This window comes from Lepidochelys kempii, chromosome 10, assembly GCF_965140285.1.
Source record: "Lepidochelys kempii isolate rLepKem1 chromosome 10, rLepKem1.hap1, whole genome shotgun sequence".
Classification (NCBI taxonomy): domain Eukaryota; kingdom Metazoa; phylum Chordata; order Testudines; family Cheloniidae; genus Lepidochelys; species Lepidochelys kempii.
Window position 1 is genome coordinate 32,655,763 of NC_136389.1, and position 18,876 is coordinate 32,674,638.

Sequence of the window (18,876 nt, forward strand, 5' to 3'; positions counted from 1 at the left end):
TGAGCCACGTGCCTCCCCCATCCCAAACCCTGTCCTGTTCCCACAGCCACAGTCTAGTCCCTTCCTTCCTGGGGCTGAGCTGTAGTCTTGCTGTTGCAGTAGCATTTGTTGAATAGGGATGCTGCTGTGAGCAGAAAAATGCCCCTCATTACAAAATCTGGCAGCTCAGATGGCAGAGGCCCTCAAGAGCATAAATGACCCCCCCAAAAAACACTCTGAATCAGATACAGATGGATCCATTTGATTCTCCGGGCCCTTTGATTACATACTGATTGCATGTCATGGTATCAAATTGCAGATGACCAGCACTCCCCCTTATTATTCCATAGTATAGACATAGTGTCCTTAGAGTCATAGAATATCAGGGTTGGAAGGGACCTCAGGAGGTCATCTAATCCTACCCCCTGCTCAAAGCAGGGCCAATCCCCAACTAAATCATCTAGTGCAGGTGGGGCTTATAAAAGGCAAGCCATAGACACAGAATAGAATCTCTTCCCCGAAGAGCTGCTAGGGCAATGCCCCAAGTCAGGATGGGACACCACAATGCAGGGTTAATGCTGTCCTGTAGGGAATGACTCCAGGTGGACAGACAGTTACAAGAACAGTCAGGTTCACAGAGTTCATGGAGGACAGGTAGCCCTCAATGGCTTTAGGTCACGGATGCAACCCCATGTTCTGGGTGTCCCTAAACCTCTGAGTGCCAGGTGTGGGGACTGGACAACAGGGGATGGATCACTCGATAATTGCCCTGCTCTGTTCATTCCCTCTGAAGCACCTGGCACCAGCCACTGTCTGAAGACAGGATCCTGAGCTAGATGGACCATTGGTCTGACCAAGTGTGGCCATTCTTACGCTCCATGTTAAGTGTTCAGAGCTCATGAGTCTGGCTTAAAAATCATGAGAGAGAGAAAAAATAATCAGTGGTGGGTTCTGTTTATTGGCCTGGTGGGGTTTGAGCGCTGAGAGGTCATTCACATCTTCCAGCTTTTAAACACATGCATGAAGGCTGGAACCTGGCTCTTTTAATGAAAGCCAAGAGTCTGCTATAATCACATGACTCTAAGAGCTAGGGCTTTATGAAAAACACCAGATATCATGCGACTCCAGAGTTGGCTTCTAGCCAATCATCAAGCACTTATAAAACTGCCCCTCATTCAGCCTATGTTAATTGCACATACCCATTGGTCACAAAATCAGCGCCGCCCCAGCCCTGTTGCCCAGCATAACGCTCCAGGATGCCCCGAGACCAAAGATTTCAAAGCTTACTAACTACATTGCATGAAGGGCATTCCCAATGGCATGGCATGGCATGGATATGCCAGTTATCCAGGTACCCAGTAAATGACGCTGGTGGGCCATTCGATGCAGCACCTAGAGAGGTGGGTTTGTGACCAGCCATGAGGATGTGCCAGGAGCAGCAGGTAGATGCCAGGAGGCTGGTATTTGGCTATAATCGTAGATGCTAAGGTTCATCCTGGGGAGCTCGTCTGAAGGCGTTGGCGCTGCAGCCAGCAGCAGCCAAAGGGAATATGAATGCGGTAGAGGTTGCTTTGCTGGTAGCTATGGGGGGGATGGAGCAAAGCAGGAGCAGGCGAGCCTCAGCGAGCCCTCAGAGTCACTTCCACCGGGAAATGGTCACTGACGGCCAGGGCCTGGACACAAAAGGGAGAAATCACAGAGCCTAAGTTGTGGGGCTGCTCAGCAGGCATCAGATACAGCTTGTCCATGACCTCGTGTCATGGCTCTTGTCACATGAATCCTGGCAATTCCTGAGGTGCAGCAGGAGGCAGAATGGGCTAATGGACAGAGCATGTGTCTAGATCTGTTCCGTGCCCTGATACCGACTCATTGCATGGCCTTGGGCAAATCACCCAACCACTCCATGCCTCAGTGTCCCCACCTGTACAATGGGGATAACGCTGACCATCCCTATCACTGGGCTCTGCCAGGGTGAGTCAATTAATATTAATGAGGTGATCTGAGATCCTCCTATGCAAGGTGACTCATTGTCAAACGCAGGGTTCCCGTTAGCTCCCTGCCTTTGGGAAGGAGAGCTCCCTAGGGGTCTGCATGGCTTTAGATGAGCTCCCAGGCGTGAGCTCCATCAGGAGTGTGAGTGCAAACCAGGGGAAGCCCGGCCTGCACTCATCCCATGGACATCAAGGCCAGCGGCACACGTTGAACAGGAGGCCAATGCCAGAATGAGCCAAGGCTCCCCCAGCTCCTCCCTCAAGCTCAGAGCCCTTTACAGAGGGGAAACTGAGGCACAGAGCAGCAAGGCGAACTGGCCGTGCAATTCAAGCCTAAGGTTTAACCCTCTCCTGCCCTGCGCCTTGGGGAGTCATTCAGACTGGTGCAAAGAATGTGTGAAATGCTCCCAGCCTGAGCTGGCCTGGAGCGTGTTACCATCACTTCACACAGCCACTCTAACCAACCACACAAGGGGAAAGTCCTGGGTTATCAGGCCCTTGGCCTCTCGACGCCCCTTCCTGCGCCCTAGCCACTGAGCCACGCTGCCTACACAGTGCCCCCAAGAGCGTTGCCTCCTTCATGCAGTCTACATGCATGCAAAACACAGCCACAGTCCCCAGGGGAGATGGCCTCCCGAGGCGCTGAATGGTTCTGTGCAGCGAGCCCCCTGAGTGATGCCTGAGTGGTGGCATCCAATCACGTAAGAGCACAGACGCATGAGCTGCAGTGGACAGCACTGTCGAAGGGAGAGCCAAGACCTCAGTGTAATTTACCCTCTAATTCCCCAGCGCTGTGAAAGGAGCAGCCGGAGTCTCCTTTCTCACCTACACCCAGATGTGCCAATTTCTATTTTTCTCAAGGGGTGCTCCATCTCTGCTCTGCCCCGAAGCCCTGCCCCCATTCCATCCCTTCCCTCAAGGCCCCACCTTCACTTCACCTCTTCCCGCCCCAAGCCCCCCACCCACCTGCCACTCGCTGCTCTCCACTCTCCCCCAAGACCCTCCACCAGCTGCCAAACGGCTGTTTGGCTGCACCGCCTATCAGCTGTTTGGTGGCATCTCCGGATTAGTTGATTGGGGGCACTGCCGAACAGCTGTGGCTGGTGGGCGCTGAGCACCCACTATTTTTTTCCATGGGTGGTCCAGCCCCGGAGCACCCATGGAGTCAGCACCTATGGTTATACCAGTTGACAGCTGGTCTGCCAAGAACAATGGTTACCCCAGGGAGAAAGCAGGATCAGGCCCGGGGTTTTAACCCATGGCAGGGGCTAACTGCAGGTGTGGGGATATTCTACACAATATCCATAAGAAAACAGCCACTAGCAAGCACTGGCAGGGGCGGAGCGAGCTGTACAGCATAGAGCCAACAGGACCCTCCAAGTGTAAATGCTGTGTCCTGGCCAGGATGTAACCATGTCTAGGGCCCGTCATCCTACCCCTTGGGCAGTCAGTGACAGCCAAGTGTGTGGGAAAGGCTGCCCTGCAGATCCTGCACTCTTACTCTGCCCCGCATTCACTCTACACAAGATGTGGGACAATGGAGAATCAGGCCTGTAGGGTCTCCAGCCTCGTCTACACCCACAAGCGGTACCCCTTTTGCCCTCAAGTGTGGATGGAGTTAGACTGGTCTAAAGGTGCTTACCCCGGGATAGCTCTTCCCATCTGGGAAGGGGAACAAGCTATCCAGCCCCTTTATATTGGTATAACTGCATCCACACGAGTTCCTGCCCCTGTAACTATAGCAGTACCCCCCAAACCCACACAGTTATAGCAGGACAACACCTGTGTATAGAACAGGCCTTAGTGTAGCTGAGCTGGACTAGCCTTTAACTCTGGGAGACTCCCTGCAAAGCTTGATGCAGTGATCTCTGAGCTTGGCCCCAGTCCTGACCAGCTGTCGTTTGTCCCCTGGCTAGCTAGCAGCTATTGTCTCTGCTCACAGCTAGGTGCTCTGAGAGCATGCAGGCAGGTTGTCGGCTTCACTTACATCCTTGAGCTGCAGGTGGAAAGTCTCCTGGAAGTTGTTGACCTTGGCAGATTTGTCCACCGTACAGTGCTGCAGCTCAGAGCCACTCACCACGATCCTGTGACATGCCACAAGGGGCTAGGGTTAAACACTGCACTTCTCAGGCAGCTGGGCTTCAGGGTCACACCCTGCAGGGAATGCCCTCGCCCACCCCAGAGCCAGGCTGGAGCCCAGGGCCAACGATGGCAGCGCTGCTGGTGGGGTTCCTCACCAGCTTCCCTAAGTAGTGGAGCCAGGGAGAGTGCTGGGGGGAGCTGACAGGGTGGCTTGGTTTGTGCAGTCCTGGGGGAAAAATCCCTCTCCCCTGCAGCTAGACCCCCCGGGGCTCTCAGCCAGCTCCATCTGGTGTGGAAGCTGAGCTCAGTGGAGGCAGGTGACAGCTGAACGTGGGGCCAAGTTCCAGCGGCACCTGATTCCAGAACCTTCTGGAGAGAGCCAGGCTTCCTATTGCACCCGGGTGTGTGGGGAGCACACACCCACAGCACAGCACAGGGCAATCAGGGTTAATGAGTGTCCTGGCTGGGCTACAGTGTCTCTCTGCAGTCTGGGCCAGAGGCTGTGGTTTTCCCCAGCTGAAGGGGTCTCTGAGTATTCCCAGATATGGTCCTACGAGTGATGACCTTCTGTGCTAGGGCACTGCCCACCTGCGGTCCTCTCCTTGTCCCTTTTCATCCCCTCCCCGTCATTTGCTGTCCCCAGGGCTGGCTCTGGCCGCATTAGGCTGTCTCTTGGGGCTGCTGTCATTCCTATCTCTGATGTGCCGTGGTGCTCACATGGTACCCTCCTGCCAGGTGACTGCATTGCTCAGGGACCGGCAGTCCCAGGGACCGAAACCCGCTACTGACTGGTAGAACAGGCACAGCCTGGGCAGAGGCAGTGCAGGCTCCCCCGACAGCCCACTGCCCATCTGCCTCAGCACCAGCCCAACCCCCAAGGGCTGATGGGGAGCCCACAGACCATGGAGCCCTGGGCTTCTCCTTACAGCTGCCAGGCACAGGCCCAGTAGCGGCACTGGGGATGATCAGCAGCAGCTCTCCTCACCGGTCGTAGGCGCAGTCTGTGTACGACACAGTGGTGTCTGCACTGTCTGGGATGAGCCACTGGAAGGCGTCGCTGGTTCGCAGGCGGATGGAAGGCCAGTCCTGCGGCCCGACGTAGGAGCAGTCGGCATTGAAGTCTCCCAGGAAGAGGATGTTCTGCCAAGGAAGTGCCAGGTCAGTGCGGGGGGCCCAGCCAGGCAAGAACCTCACGCACGGCAACCTCCCTGAGCCCTTCGCTCTGGAGTGTCCCAGGCAGCCCTGCCAGTGCCACAAGCTGAGGTCTCGCTGGCTAACCACTGCTCTCCTTGGCTGTGGCTGTCTTTGTGGCTAAGGCAGGGGCAGAAGCTGATACATGGTGGTTTGGGGGTCTGTCACTCCCTCTGGCTATTCTGCTGGTTCCTTCTCTGCACGGGGCGGGGTGTCGTCTTCTCTGGGGCTGGGGTCATGAGGCTTTCCTTCTGCTCAGATACACCATGAAGTCCTGGCTCCACAATGACCTGGGCCAGGGGGGCTGATGCTTCATCTGCAGAGCAGGGGCAGCACAGGCAGGGCCCCCCATGCCTCCTGCTGATGTACCCAGCCCTGCCCTGGAGAGAGCAGCTCTAAGGAGGGAGCGCAGTGCAGGTGCCCAGGCTCTGGTGCCAAGACCACCCCTAGGGTGACGTGCTCTGTGCACCTCCCTGGCTCAATGTCATCAGGGAACAGCTGGCTTCAGTCACCACTGTCCTGGGCCCAATGCCAGCAGGTGAAAGGGCCTACAGCCCATTCCTGATTGATCGAGCCTTCGGCACACTGGGACTGTGCTGTCCAGGCTGAGCCGCGGAACCCCTCGATTTAGCTGGAAGCGGGTCCGAGATCCTCGTTCGCCATCGGTGTGATGAAGGGTGGAGACCCTGGCAGGGAAGCAGGAAGGAACCCACACCTCCCCACCCTTGGGCACTCTGCGGCGAGGGTCCCAGAGGGGTTGTGTGGCTCTGAGGCCTATGGGCCGAGGGCTGAAGGGGTTGGGGGCAGTGCAGTTGGGCCTCTCTGCTCCACAGCTTTGTTCAACACAGATCAGTATGTGGATATGGACGAAGGGAGATTCGCTTCCCCAGAGGCAAACCCTGCTGGTTAGCTCCTGGCTGTTCCCTCTGACCATTCCTGGTAACCTACACTGGCCCAGGCAGACAGAGCAGCTCTGCACAGGAAGTCGGGGGTCGGCATAAGTAATAGACTAGCCAGGACCTTCCACAGCCAAGTTAGCTGATGTCTCATCCTGGCAGCAGCAGCCTTACCCGAGACAAGCGGGGGAAGGAATGCCAGTGAGTTCATTCACACGGCAGGCACTGGGTTTGCATGCGGCTACATCTGCTTACGTCAGTCCCCCACTTGTTAATGACATCTAAGTAGACATCATAGAGGGCGTCGATCTCTGCCACAGCCTCACTGGGGGCCGTATGCAAGGGCACCAGCACGAATTCCGGCACCTCTGCCAAAGACACAAGTTACACAGCCAGCCATTTTCCATGCGCACACGGAGTCGTCACCCATCCTCCCTGCTGTCTCTCTCTCACACACATCTGGGACTGTTCCACCTTGGGGTTCCCAAGACCATGCTCTCCGTATGGACACTTCCCCTCCCACTCAGAATCAGGCAGGACTGGGACTTGAACCAGGATCTCCTATTACTTGTGCTTACTCTATTGTCACTTGGCAGTTCCCACAGTGCTAGCAGCTCCAGTTGGCCATGCTGGCCTCTCTGGGTCCCTCTGCACTTGTGTGCTGCCCTCCTGGGTCAGTGCCATCCATAAAGCTGCCCCTGGTTGGCTTTGTGCCAAAGCAGCAGCTGTCAAAGGAAGCCTCTGGGCTGGGCTCCCGCTGGCCAGGACTGTCGCTGCTTCTCCCCGGCTGCTCTGAGGAGTTCAGGCCCCATGAGAACGGCTGCCGTGGGGTTTGTATGTCAGTGCACAGCCACCCTTTTCCTCCCTCAGCCCCGTGACCAATCATACCCCAAGGAGCAATGGGATTGCGGGCTGGCAGAGGGGCAGGTATACTCACAGCCCGTTGAACCCCCACGACCCCAAAGCTAAGCTCTAGGTCCCAACTGCACCTGGCTTTACAATGAGCTGAACTGATCCCCTGCCACTGACCCCCAGCTCAAGGGATGCAAACGCCACCCCCCAACCCGCCAGACACTGGGATTCAGGTTCAGTGTCCAAGATCAGCCCCCTGCAGGGGCGTATGCCGTGAAACAGCCCCAGGCACGCACTCCGCAAGCCAGCATCCAGACCCACACCCATCGGGGACTGCAGGTCTTGAACCCTGGTCCATAGGGCACTTCAGCACCAGTAAGCGCCAACCCGCCACCCACTGACCTGCTAACCGGTGTCCGAGTAGGAGCTGAACTCCGCCAGAGAACCTCAGTCCTCCAGCTGGCAGAACACGGGGGGTCCTCACTGCTTCACTGCAACTATATAAACCCAGCACAGGAACAGGAAGATGTCTATGCTGCCAGGATCTCCCTGCTCAAGGCTGCTTCCCCTGGCATACCTGCTTCTGTTACCTGCTAATGAGCTCCTGGTAACCTGGCCCTGCCTGACCCCGGACCTTGGTTTGCTCTCTGGCCTGTTCTGGACGCTGACCTCCTGGTATCAGACTGGTCCTGACTCCCAATGCTTGCTCCAACCACTAGGTCAGGCTGCCCACATACCAGTCAGAATAACTTCCCAGAACCGGACCCAGCCCCACGCTCCCCCTATTGGATCTAGGCCTGTCCTGAGTTGAAGCATCATTCCCAAAGACTTTGCCGAACTCTCCATGGTAACGTTCCTTGTTCCCTGGTGGGAGGGGTCAGCGTGTGGGGGAGCAGGGGTTTCTCTAGCTAGATGCAGGATGGCCTGGGGTGCTGCTGCTCCCAGTGCCATGGGGCAGAGAGATCCCTGGGCCCCGCTTACCTGTGTAGGGGGAAGAGAACTTCACAATGAAGGGTTCCCTGCTGAAGGTGTCGCTCCCACAGGGCTCACAGCCATCATCGTAGCAGTAACTGTCCACCACCGACACTACACCCGTCCTGCCGGGAGGAGAGATGGAATGACCACACGCAGTCAGGTGGCTCCACTCTGGGGTGGGCCCTGGTGCACCCAGGGTAGGATGGCCAGGTGTCCGGTTTTCTATCCCAAAGTCCAGTCAAAAAGGGGACCTGACAGAGTCCGGTCAGATCTACTGACCAGACACCTAATGTCCGGTTACTGTAGGCTGGATAGGAGCCAAGTCATCACCCACACCAGCCCCTATATGGCCAGGGCCACCTCCTACCTGCATCAGATGGCTGCAGCTCCAAGCACCAGCAAAGCAAGTGAGTCCCTCCTGAGCCGGTTAGAGGGGTTGGAGGGGAAAAGCAGCAAGTGACAGGAGGGAGGGTGGAAGAAGAGTAGACAGGGGCAGGGTGTCAGCAGGAAGAGGCGTGGCAGGGCAGAGGTGGGGCCTCGGGGGAAGAGGTGGGGCAGGGTGTGGCCTCAGGGGAAGGGGCAGGGCTGGGGAGGTTCCGTTTTTCAAATGTTACCAAATTGGCAACCCTAGCCCAGGGACATGCATGCAGAGAGCAGCAGTGGTTGGGTAGGAGGCGCTGTGGCTGTTTCCTGGATCCTTACCGGTAGATGAAGAGGTATTGCTCCTTGTAGGCACTCTGGCCCAGGGGCTCGCTGATCACATAGCTGTATGGCTGCAGAGAAGCCCTAGAGTGGGGGTGGCAGAAAAGCCGGCAGTGAGGTCCGTGCTGGAGCAGGGAGGGCCGTGCACACGTCCAGCACATCTCCCTGCTCCTGCACCACCTCCCACCATTCCCATCCCACCCCCAGCTGATCTCCCAGCCAGCATAGGTAGGAGTAACCCTGCCTGCTTTACGGCTGAGACGTCTCCCTCCATGCAGGCCCCTTGCCACTCTGTTCCAGGAAGCCAGGTTTGGGGGGGAGGGGAGGGTGTCTCAGGGAGCATCATTCCCATGGGGCCCCTTCAATATGTAGGCTGGCTTGACATGAGTAATTGGACGTGGGTGAGGCCTCATTTCTTGGGAGACAGGATTAGGGAGGTAAGTGGAGCAGCAGGGTGGAACCAGACTGTCTGTGGTGGCTAAGATAAGGGGGGACCCTCAGGGAACCGCTGACAATGGACAAGATAACAATGGGTCAGCGAAGTCTGGAAGGTGAGCCAAGGCAAAGAGAAAGTTGTGCATGGACAGTGCATGTTGTACAGGGATTGGGTCCTCCAAAAGAAGCACGCCCATCCCCCAACCAGTGCTTCAATGGCATGTGTACCTGTCTATAAAAACAGAGGGTTGCTGGGTCACTTTGGATGGGCGGTACCGGTATGCCCGATCCTCACCCCTTCCACTTGAGTCTGATCAACTCAGCGTAGCTTCGCTGCAGGCCCAACGAAGAGACCTGAGTGATGGGAGTGGAGTCGAACTGAGTTCTTGGGAAGCCGAGTGGAAGAGGTCTTGTGGGAACCCCTCTGCCACAGAGGTGCTGAGCACCTGTGACTCCCGCCACATCAGGGACATCTGCAGGTGGCCTCAGCTCTCATACCAGAATCAGACCTCGCTGGTGTCATGTTACCCCTGGCCTGAGGCTGTCTGCTCCCTCTGCACTTCCCAAGCCCATTCCAGCCCTCTCTGCCCCTTTGACAGGCTTCTCCTGAGGGGTTGGTGGCCCCTGTCCCTTGTCACCAATTCACACCTATATAGTAGGGCCCAGTTCTGACCTCACACCGGTTTCACACTGGATGGCCTCCACTGGCTGTAATGGAGTTACCCCTCATTTATACCTGGGTACATGAGATCAGAATCAGTGTATACAGTCACTTTGCACTGGTGTAAACGGCTGCACAGGGGGCACAGCAGGAGAGCCCCAGGCCCCACGATTTTTGTCTGCCCTGTCAGCAAACACCCAATCTATTTTCGTAAGTAACCATTGGAATGTGGGGGGAGGGGCATCTCCTGTGATCTTCCTTCCCTGTTTCCTCTGGGCTCAGCTTGTCACCGCATCACACAGGCAGTGTCACGTGTGTGTCACACCTCGCCCCTCACGCACTACACCACCCTCTTTTGGTGAGGCCATTCTCTCTTGTAAAGTGGGTGGTGTGGCACGTAGGGCTGCTGGCTGTCTCTGGGAGGCCCCCTGCACATTACAAAATGGGGGCGGTTGGCAAAAATCTACCCTGCGCACATTTGGTCAGAAGCCTGGGTAGCATTGGAGTCAGTGGTGTAAACTAGAGTAGCCACGAAGATGCTGTAATCCCAGGGGAAAGCAGTCATCCAAGGATCCCGCCCAATCCCAGATTCTGGCCATGACCTGCTCAGTGTCTGCACCTTGCTGATGTCCTCAGTGAGTTCTGTGCTCCTCTGTTTGTGCTGTCTTTTGTATACAAGATTATTGCCCCGAAATATGCCACCCTGGTACCACTGTACCCCATGTCATGCTTGCTTTGTGAGAATGGCGGCGTGTGGCGCCAGGCAGGGATGCCCAGGTCCCTTCACACGCGTGTGCCTTTCGGTGGTGAAAAGCTCCAGAGACCCACGAGGGTGTTTGTGATGGGGCATTTGCCCCATACTGGCCAGTAAGGAGAGGGGCTGTGAGGAGTGACCGATCAGGGACCGGCAGGCCCATATAAAAGAGCCGCAGAGCAGATCAGGGTCAGTATTGACTGGAATTTGAGGAGGAAGAACTGTGTCTGGAGGTGGCTGCAACCCAGTAGCACACGGGTGGGCAAACTTTTTGGCCCAAGGGCCACATCAGTATTGTGAAACTCTATGGAGGGCCAGGTAGGGAAGGCTGTGCCTCCCCAAAGGGCCTGGCCCCCGCCCCCTGTCCGCCTCCTCCCACTTCCTGCCCCCTGACTGCCCCCCTCAGAAGCCCTGACCCATCCAACCCCCCCTGCTCCTTGTCCCCTAACCGCCCCCCTGGAACCCCACCTCCTATCCAATCCCCTCTGCTGCCTGTCCCCTGACTGCCCTGACCCCTACCCACACCCTTGACAGGCCCCCTGGGACTCCCATGCCTATCCAACCCCCCTGTTCCCAATCCCCTGACTGCCCCCCAGAATCTCCTGCCCCTTATCCAACCCCCCTGCTGCCTGCCCCCTTACCATGCCGCTCAGAGCGACAGGTGTTCGCAGCCCCACCGTCTGGCCGGAGCCAGCCATGCTGCCCATGCTGCCTGGCAGGAACTGCAGGCCAGAGCACTGGCGGTGCATTGAGGCTATGGAGGAGGGGGTTCAGCGTGGGAGGGGCCGGGGGCTATCCTCCCTGGCCGGAGCTCAGGGGCCGGGTGTAGTTTGCCCACCTCTGCTGTAGCACCTTGGACACAGCAGTGCAGGCAGGAACCCGGGGAGAAGAGAAGGAGCTCCGGATGGGCTGGTGAGACTGAGGAAGGGGCTGTGGCCATGGGGAAGTGGCCCAGGGAAATGCAGTGATAGTAAAGGCAAAGGAATGCAGTAAGTGACTGTGGTGTGGAGGGTCCCTGGGCTGGGACCCAGAGCAGTGGGTGGGCCTGGGTCCCTCCACTCACCACTGGGGAAGTGGCAGAACTGTTGAGGAGGTAAACCTCCCCCGGAAGCACGGAACCCAGATAGTGACATGGCCCGAGGGCTGAGCCACGAAGAGGATGCTGCGGTACCTGATGCTGCAAGAGGGGTTGCAGGTGGACTGCGGCTGAAGTGGTGGGGTGGGTGCAGACCGTGGATGGGGGTGTTGGCCTCAAGCTAATCCCCAGAGTGACCAGGAGGAGGTGCCAGACCAGCGGTGAGTGATGCGCCCTGTGACACTGTCACTGAGTCAGTTATGCCAGAGCCACCTGCAGAGCCCCAGCTCCAGCACTCCCTTCATCTAAACTGCTGTGGGCAGCCGCGTAACCTTCCCCATATGGCTGGCTGGGTGCTGCACTCGAAGGAGCCTCGTTTATATCTGCTCTAAAACACTCCAGACCACAGCAAGGTTTTAGGCTCCTCCCCTTCTTCCTCCCCCCCTTCCATGTAGGTTTGGAAAACACCTGTTGAGCTGATCCATCAGTCCCTGGACGGCACTCAGGTCAGAGTCACGGACCTCCTGCACCACAGTGATGTCGTACGTCTGCAAGATCTGGGGAAAACACAAAGCGCCGTGCTGTGAAGCCGAGCCTGGTGCAGGCTGCATGTGCAGTGCCTAACACCCCAGCTTCCCTTAGATATGCACAAACGCTGGGAAAATCGCTGAGAACACCCAGCAAAATCCCAGGCCGCAGCCAGCCACCAGAAGGGTGGTGTCCCCAGGGCCAACATGCCCCTTCACACACCAGCTGAGCCAGGCATTTACCTATCTTCTGCTGCAGTGCACGAGCTGGGGGGAAGGAGCTGAGCCCTGGGGTGACTTAGATGGGGAAACAGAGGAGAACATGAGGAAATGGCAGCTTTCAGACTGAAGCTGTTCCAGAAGGGTTCAAAAATCAGCCAGCAGGATCCCAACACAGCAGTGATTGCACAAGATGAGTTTCACTGCCATGGGGAACGCCAGCCAGGCTGCCAGGGTTACCCTCTGTCTGTCTCTGAAAACACTGTGGAATCTGAAAAAAGAAAAGGAGGACTTGTGGCACCTGAATCTGAAGTGGTGATAGATAGATAGATAGATCTAGATCAGGGGTCGGCCACCTTTTAGAAGCGGTGTGCCGAGTCTTCATTTATTCACTCTAATTTAAGGTTTTGCGTGCCAGTAATACATTTTAACATTTTTAGAAGGTCTCTTTCTATAAGTCTATAATATATAACTAAACTATTGTTGTATGTGTAAAGTAAATAAGGTTTTTAAAATGTTTAAGAAGCTTCATTTAAAATTAAATTAAAATGCAGAGCCCCCCGGACCGGTGGCCAGGACCCGGGCAGTGTGAGTGCCACTGAAAATCAGCTTGCGTGCTGCCTTTGGCACATGTGCCATAGGTTGCCTACCCTTGATCTAGATAATGGTCCATCTAGCCCAGTATCCTTGTGCCAGATGCTTCAGAGGGAATGAACAGAACAGGGTAATTATTGAGTGATCTATCCCAGTTTCTGGCAGTCATCAGCCACATGGTCTCCTATAACATTGAGAAGTGAAACCAAGGTCCCAGATAGATAGATATGTAAGCAGGGGAATGGTCCCGCTATTGTGGGGAACTTTCCTGGCTTATACACTACCACGGTGAAACGGGCTAGCGAAAGGCTCTGAGTCCTCGCTCCCACTTCCTTTACCCAGAGGCCTGTCTGACCTCAAGGGCTTCCCTCCCACTCTCCTGGGTGTCAGAGTCCTCTCCTGGGTGTCAGAGTCCTCGTAACCCCAATAAGGCTGGGCCCAGGATTCCTGGGGGTCTCGACCCCCAACCTTGTTGTGGTCACTTAGGGCAGGGGCTAGGATGTCCCCTCTCCGGGGTGCTCTCTCTGCACTGGATGCTTCACTGATCATTACATATAGTTCAAAGCAAATACAGTTTATTAAACAGCCATCAATTTAAAAAAATAAGGAAAAAATGGGACAGGTTAGAAGAAAACACATCACCCCACTCTGTGGCACGGGGACATCACAACCAGTGTCCCTGGAATGTCAGGGAAGTTCAGTCTGTTCCTCACAAGTCCCAGGCCACCTGCTCAGGCCCTGGCTGTGCTACAGAGATGCTGTGGGTCGGACACTTGCTCTGGCAGTGGCCACATGCCCTCAGGCTTTCTTCTTCCCAGCATCACCTCCACCCCGTCAGGGTTACGATCCCCCTCCCAGTGCAGCCTGCAAGGGGCATCTTGGCTGAGGCGTCTCCCTGCGCTGGCCCCGCTGCCCAGGGTCCTCCTTGCTCTCCCCAGCTGCTCACCACACCCAGCTCCGGACTGCTCCAGATCCAGCTCAGCTCCAGCTCCACTCTGCCTCAGCTCCAACTTCAGCTCCACTTTGCCTCAGCACTGCTGCTGCTGCTCTGCCTCCAGCTCCCTGGGCTGCTTCTCTGGCCCCTCTGGCTTTGATTGTTGCAGCTCTTCCCACAGCACAGGCTGCTCTGTGGGCTGCTTCTGTGACTCTGCTCCCAGCACTGACTTGCTTCCTGGGCTGCTTTTCTGGTCCTTCTGGATCTGGCCCAGCTCTGCTCCCCAGCTGAGCTTGAGCCCCTGCTTTTTCCTTAGCTTGGCCCCACTCTGTCTGACCCAGGCAATTCCAGCTTACATGGAGGACAGGACTCCCCTGGCCTCCTGACTCCCTGATTAGCCTGCCTGCCCTGTCAATCAGGCTGACCTGGAGCATTGGCCTCTCCCCATTGTTCCTGGGGTCTGTTAGTCTCAGGGTCTTGATCTCCCATCGACTGTTCCCAGTTCTTTTGGTACTGGGAGTGAGCCAACCAAAACACCCCCACTGAGTTTGAATCAGGGGACAACAGTCCCATTACAGATAGATAGATCGATCGATTTATTTATTTAGGACCTTGGTTTCACTTCTCAGTGTTATAGGGGACCGTGTGGCTGATGACTGCCAGAAACTGGGATGGATCACTCAATAATTATCCTGTTCTGTTCATTCCCTCTGAAGCATCTGGCACCAGCTGCTATTGGAAGAGATTCACCATTAGCCTGATCCAGTGTGGCCATTCTTTTGTTCTGATAGACCATCTATGCCCATACATAACCATCCATTGATCTATCATCTCCTCACTTAGACCTTGGTTTTGCTTCTCAGTGTTATAGGGCACAGTGTGGCTGGAAAGTGTCTCCCTGCAGGGGTTCCTGGGCAGGGCTCAGATAGGCTGTCTCCACTTGTAACCAAGAGGTCTAGGGCATAAGCACCATGGAGGAGGAGTCACACTAACCAGCTTTACTATCTCTAAGCCAATCCTGCTGGAGTAAGCAGAGAAACAACCCAGCACTTGGCCCTTCATCACTTCCCTTTCAGTTGGGTTTCTAAGTAGCCTTCGGCCCAAGTGAGAGCATACTTTCCAGGCCCACAGAAATCACACTTCTGAGAGCCCCTGGGCCAGCTGTTTGATAGAGTCCAGGGTACCCCCAGCTCTCAAGAACTGCTGGTATGTGGGAACTCCCCCATACTCACATTCAAGATGATGCCTGCGATGGTTTCATTGGACAGCTTGCTGTCTCCAAAAGTCTTGATGTTGAAAGCGCAGATTCTCAGGGCAGCGGCTGTGTGCAGCAGGTAGGCCAGGGATAGCAAGGCCAGCGCCGGCCTCATGGCCCCCATCCTGCAGGAAGGAAGGGAAGCAAAGCCCCAAGGGATTGGCAGAGGTTAGTTACAGTAAGAACTGCCTCGCCTGTCCCCAGTCACTGTGCCATGCAGCGATGTTACTCTGGCACAGGTAACAATCTTGAAAGCAGCCCCTGAGATCCCCCTTCCTCGGAGTTTGCCCTCACTGACATTCGCCCTTGAGACTCCCTGGATTCATCTTCCCAATGTCACTCAGCCCGAGAGAAAGGCTCGATTGTTTGGCAGAGGGATGGGGGCGGAGTGCAGGCTGATGCTGCAGGATCCTTCCCTGAAGCTGCTCATACTTCCGTGCTGTTCTCAGTTCACCTGTGCCACTGGATTAACACAGGGCCATTCCCTGAGAATCCTACACAGGTGAAATGCCCACTGAAATTCATGGAGCCAATCCTGATGCACCGACTCCAGTAAACCCAGCCATACCCCCAGCACCCTATGCCAACACATCACTTCCACCTGCACAGCTGTCAGGGGAATGATTCCCCATGCTCCCATTGAAATATCTCACACGCTCATTCAAAGGTCATTGCTTTCAACACCTCTATAAGAGAGCTCCCTCCCCATGCACCCTTCTGTCCGGACAATTGGGTGGTACCTTCAGTAGAAGATCACCACTGTTTTGCTACCACCTTGTGCTGGCCCTTTGTTTGGTGTCCCAAGACACTAGATGGTACACGTGGTTCTTACACATAAAGGGTGAAGTCTTGGCTCCATTGAATCAATGGGAATTTTGCTATTGACTTCAATGGGGCTAGGATTGCACCCAAGGGGTTTGTAAATATAAGAGAAATGCTACATGCCCTTTTCTGCCCTCTTTATTCAGCTGCAGCTGTGCTACTGCAGTGGAGCTGCTTCCTACAGCGGCGGAAGGGGGGTTTCCATCGCTGTAGGAAATCCACCTCTCTGCGCAGCAGTAGCTAGGGTGACGGAAGAAGTCTTCTGTTGTCCTAGCCATGTGTACACCGGGGATTGGGTCATCGTAGCCGCAGCACTCAGGGGTGTGAATTTCACACCCCACCCCACCCCCTTCTGAGTGCTGTAGCTATACCGACCTAACTTTTCAGTACAAAACTTCCACTGAAGTAAGGAGGTCAGGATCAGGGCTTATAGGGAAGTACTATAATTCAGAGAACATAGATCTCCTCAACGACTGTTAATTGACTGGTTTACCCCTGCTGAAGATCTGGCCTTAGATACTGTCTGGTGGAGAAAAATCTGATCTCCAGAAAATTAGATGGAACAGCCGAAGTCTACATCTGTAAGAAGGAAATGAAAGTGCAGCTTACCTTTGATGTCGCTCCGTATGCCCCACGGAGAGCAGAAGTCCCCCCGGCCCCTATTTATGAAAGTTTGTGAAGTCCTGACTTTGCCAAAGGAGGATTCCACTGTTTGCTCAAGGCCTGGTATAGGCTCCATATGGTCATTTTCATGAAAGCAAAGGTTTGCTTAGTGAAAAAATAGCTCTTCCTATCTGAGTTAACAATGATATCTCCAGCCATGGGGTCCAATGTAACTCTAGGAAACGATGCTAATCAATAGCAACAGCCCTTGTGGTTGCGGAGAAAAACTTGAAAACACAAACCCAAAAGGCTCAAAAATCACAAAGTCAATAAAAAGAACCCAGATGGATTATTCTTTAAAAATCTCATGATTTTTAAGGCAATCTCATGAGATTTTGGGGCCTGACATATGATTTTTGAATATGTAGGATTGGCAATATCCCCATGGTCTGAATGAGCCAGGCTTCCTTCCTAATTCCCTGCTAAAGGTAGGTAAGTGGAGTATTTCAATCGTTACCACATTGGTTCAACTATTATTGAAAAAGTTATCACTTCCCAAATGTAACAAGATAAAGAGTGGGTTGCTTGGTTTAAACCAGAGACACATAGTGAAACCAGCTCCATGGTACCCCATGGCTGGGAGCAAACCAAGGCCATGTTCATGTAAAAGAATTGTAATGTCTCAGGGGCCGGTAAGACACACAGAGGTGTGCACACTTCTTCCGAGTAGTGTCCAGGGAGAGAAGCAGTTGCCCTGGGCATTTTCAACACAGAGCTGAAGCCCTGAACTAGAACTCCATTTGGGAAAGCCTGATGCTGCCACTGATACCCCTTTATGCCCCTAAACCCCAATCAACAACAAAGGAAATGAAATGTGTATATATAACACATCTTACCCCAAGCAGAGTTTTGACTCTGGAAAGGGAGAAGAGCCAGAGACTCCATAAAATCCAATAGGGACTTCACTATTGCTCCGTGGAAGGTGAAGGCAGGATAAAACACATGCTCATTTGTCTTTCCTTGTGATAAGCATTAACAGGAACTATGTTCATGCTGTCACTAAAATAAACTAAGAGAGTCTATCCCAACTTTAAGCATTCCTGACTCCTCCCAGGTTTTACCCCACTCCAGCAGTGAAATCCTGGCCCCATTGAAGAAGTCATTGGGAGTTTGGGCAGCTATTGAGCGGACTTGGGATTGCCAGCTGTTCCAGGGACAGGAAGAGGCAGCTGAGGAGGGGTTTTTCATCCCCTTCAGCTCCTGCACAGAACTCAAGGGGCAGGTGCCTATCTGATCTACGGCACCCTTCTCAAGGGGCTCAATCTCCCCAGTCTCCTCTCCACCCACACCTGTAACTCCTATGGCTGCAGACCTAGAGCCCGGCTGCTTTAGGGTTGCCAACCCTCCAGGATTGTTCTGGAGTCTCCAGGAATTAAAGATTAATTTTTAATTAAAGGCTACCTCATGGGATGAAATCTCCATGAAATCTCCAGCCAACCCAAATTGGCAACCCTAGCCTGCTTACTCCCCAGTCCCCAGCCAGGACCCTCCAACCTCCCCAGTTGCTACTTTCCAGAGGAGGGGTGAATCTTTAGCCCCAAATGCCTCTTTTAGTGGCACTGTCAGCTAGAAGAAAAGGAGTACTTGTGACACCTTAGAGACTAACAAATTTATTTGAGCATAAGCTTTTGTGAGCTACCGATGAAGTGAGCTATAGCTCATGAAAGCTTATGCTCAAATAAATTTGTTCGTCTCTAAGGTGCCACAAGTACTCCTTTTCTTTTTGCGGATACAGACTAACACGGCTGCTACTCTGAAACTGTCAGCTAGGGAGACCTCAGCCTCTATGGCCCATTTACAAATCTTCCCTTCTCAGATGATGGTCAGGAAAGAACCCATCTCCTGGAGGATGTGTCCATCTCCTCACCCAACCTCATTCCCTAGGCTCTGAGTAGTGGCAGGACCTGATTCTTCTTTCCCTCTGTGTTCTCATGCACACCAGTGTGAGTGGGAGCAGAGCAAGGCCCAGAGCCTCCCTGCTTGGTGCAGCTCCCCACAGCCCCACCACCTCGGGAGTGGGAGATGCCTCCAATAGCTGGACCACCCCCATGATTGCAGAATCTCTGAGGGCAGCAGCTGTGGAGGCTTGTCTGGGCTGGGGAGGTCAGTTATGCAACATGATGGAACTCATCTCCCCTGGGCTTTGCATGCTGCTTCTCTGCACTGCCCCACCACATTACAGCTGTCCCCATGTTGCCTCTCCTTTGGTCACTGTGAGCGCTGCTCTGACTGGAGCAGCTGCTTTTATTTACATTCCTTCATCTACCAA

General features: G+C 54.7%; 1 protein-coding gene across 1 annotated transcript; it reads right to left on the bottom strand.

Annotated features, from left to right (window-relative positions):
• Positions 1-1,598: 1,598 nt before the first annotated feature.
• Positions 1,599-15,246, bottom strand: LOC140917893 (deoxyribonuclease-1). The gene is made up of 8 exons (XM_073361416.1): positions 15,100-15,246; positions 12,062-12,150; positions 8,669-8,752; positions 7,973-8,088; positions 6,395-6,507; positions 5,038-5,192; positions 3,958-4,054; positions 1,599-1,652 (listed from the first exon to the last, which is right to left on the bottom strand). Exons 1-8 carry the CDS (start codon positions 15,244-15,246, stop codon positions 1,599-1,601), a joined length of 855 nt encoding a protein of 284 aa, XP_073217517.1.
• Positions 15,247-18,876: the final 3,630 nt, after the last annotated feature.

What these genes read in the sequence shown, in the direction of transcription:
- LOC140917893 (XM_073361416.1), bottom strand. Translation starts at nt 15,246, where the DNA reads ATGGGGGCCATGAGGCCGGCGCTGGCCTTGCTATCCCTGGCCTACCTG. An exon ending in CTGATGGATCAGCTCAACAG is followed by an intron (nt 8,753 to 12,061) that starts GTGTTTTCCAAA and finishes CCCCCACTCTAG; the next exon opens with GGCTTCTCTGCAGCCATACA. An exon ending in TCCACCTGCAGCTCAAGGAT is followed by an intron (nt 1,653 to 3,957) that starts GTAAGTGAAGCC and finishes TTTTGTGTCCAG; the next exon opens with GCCCTGGCCGTCAGTGACCA.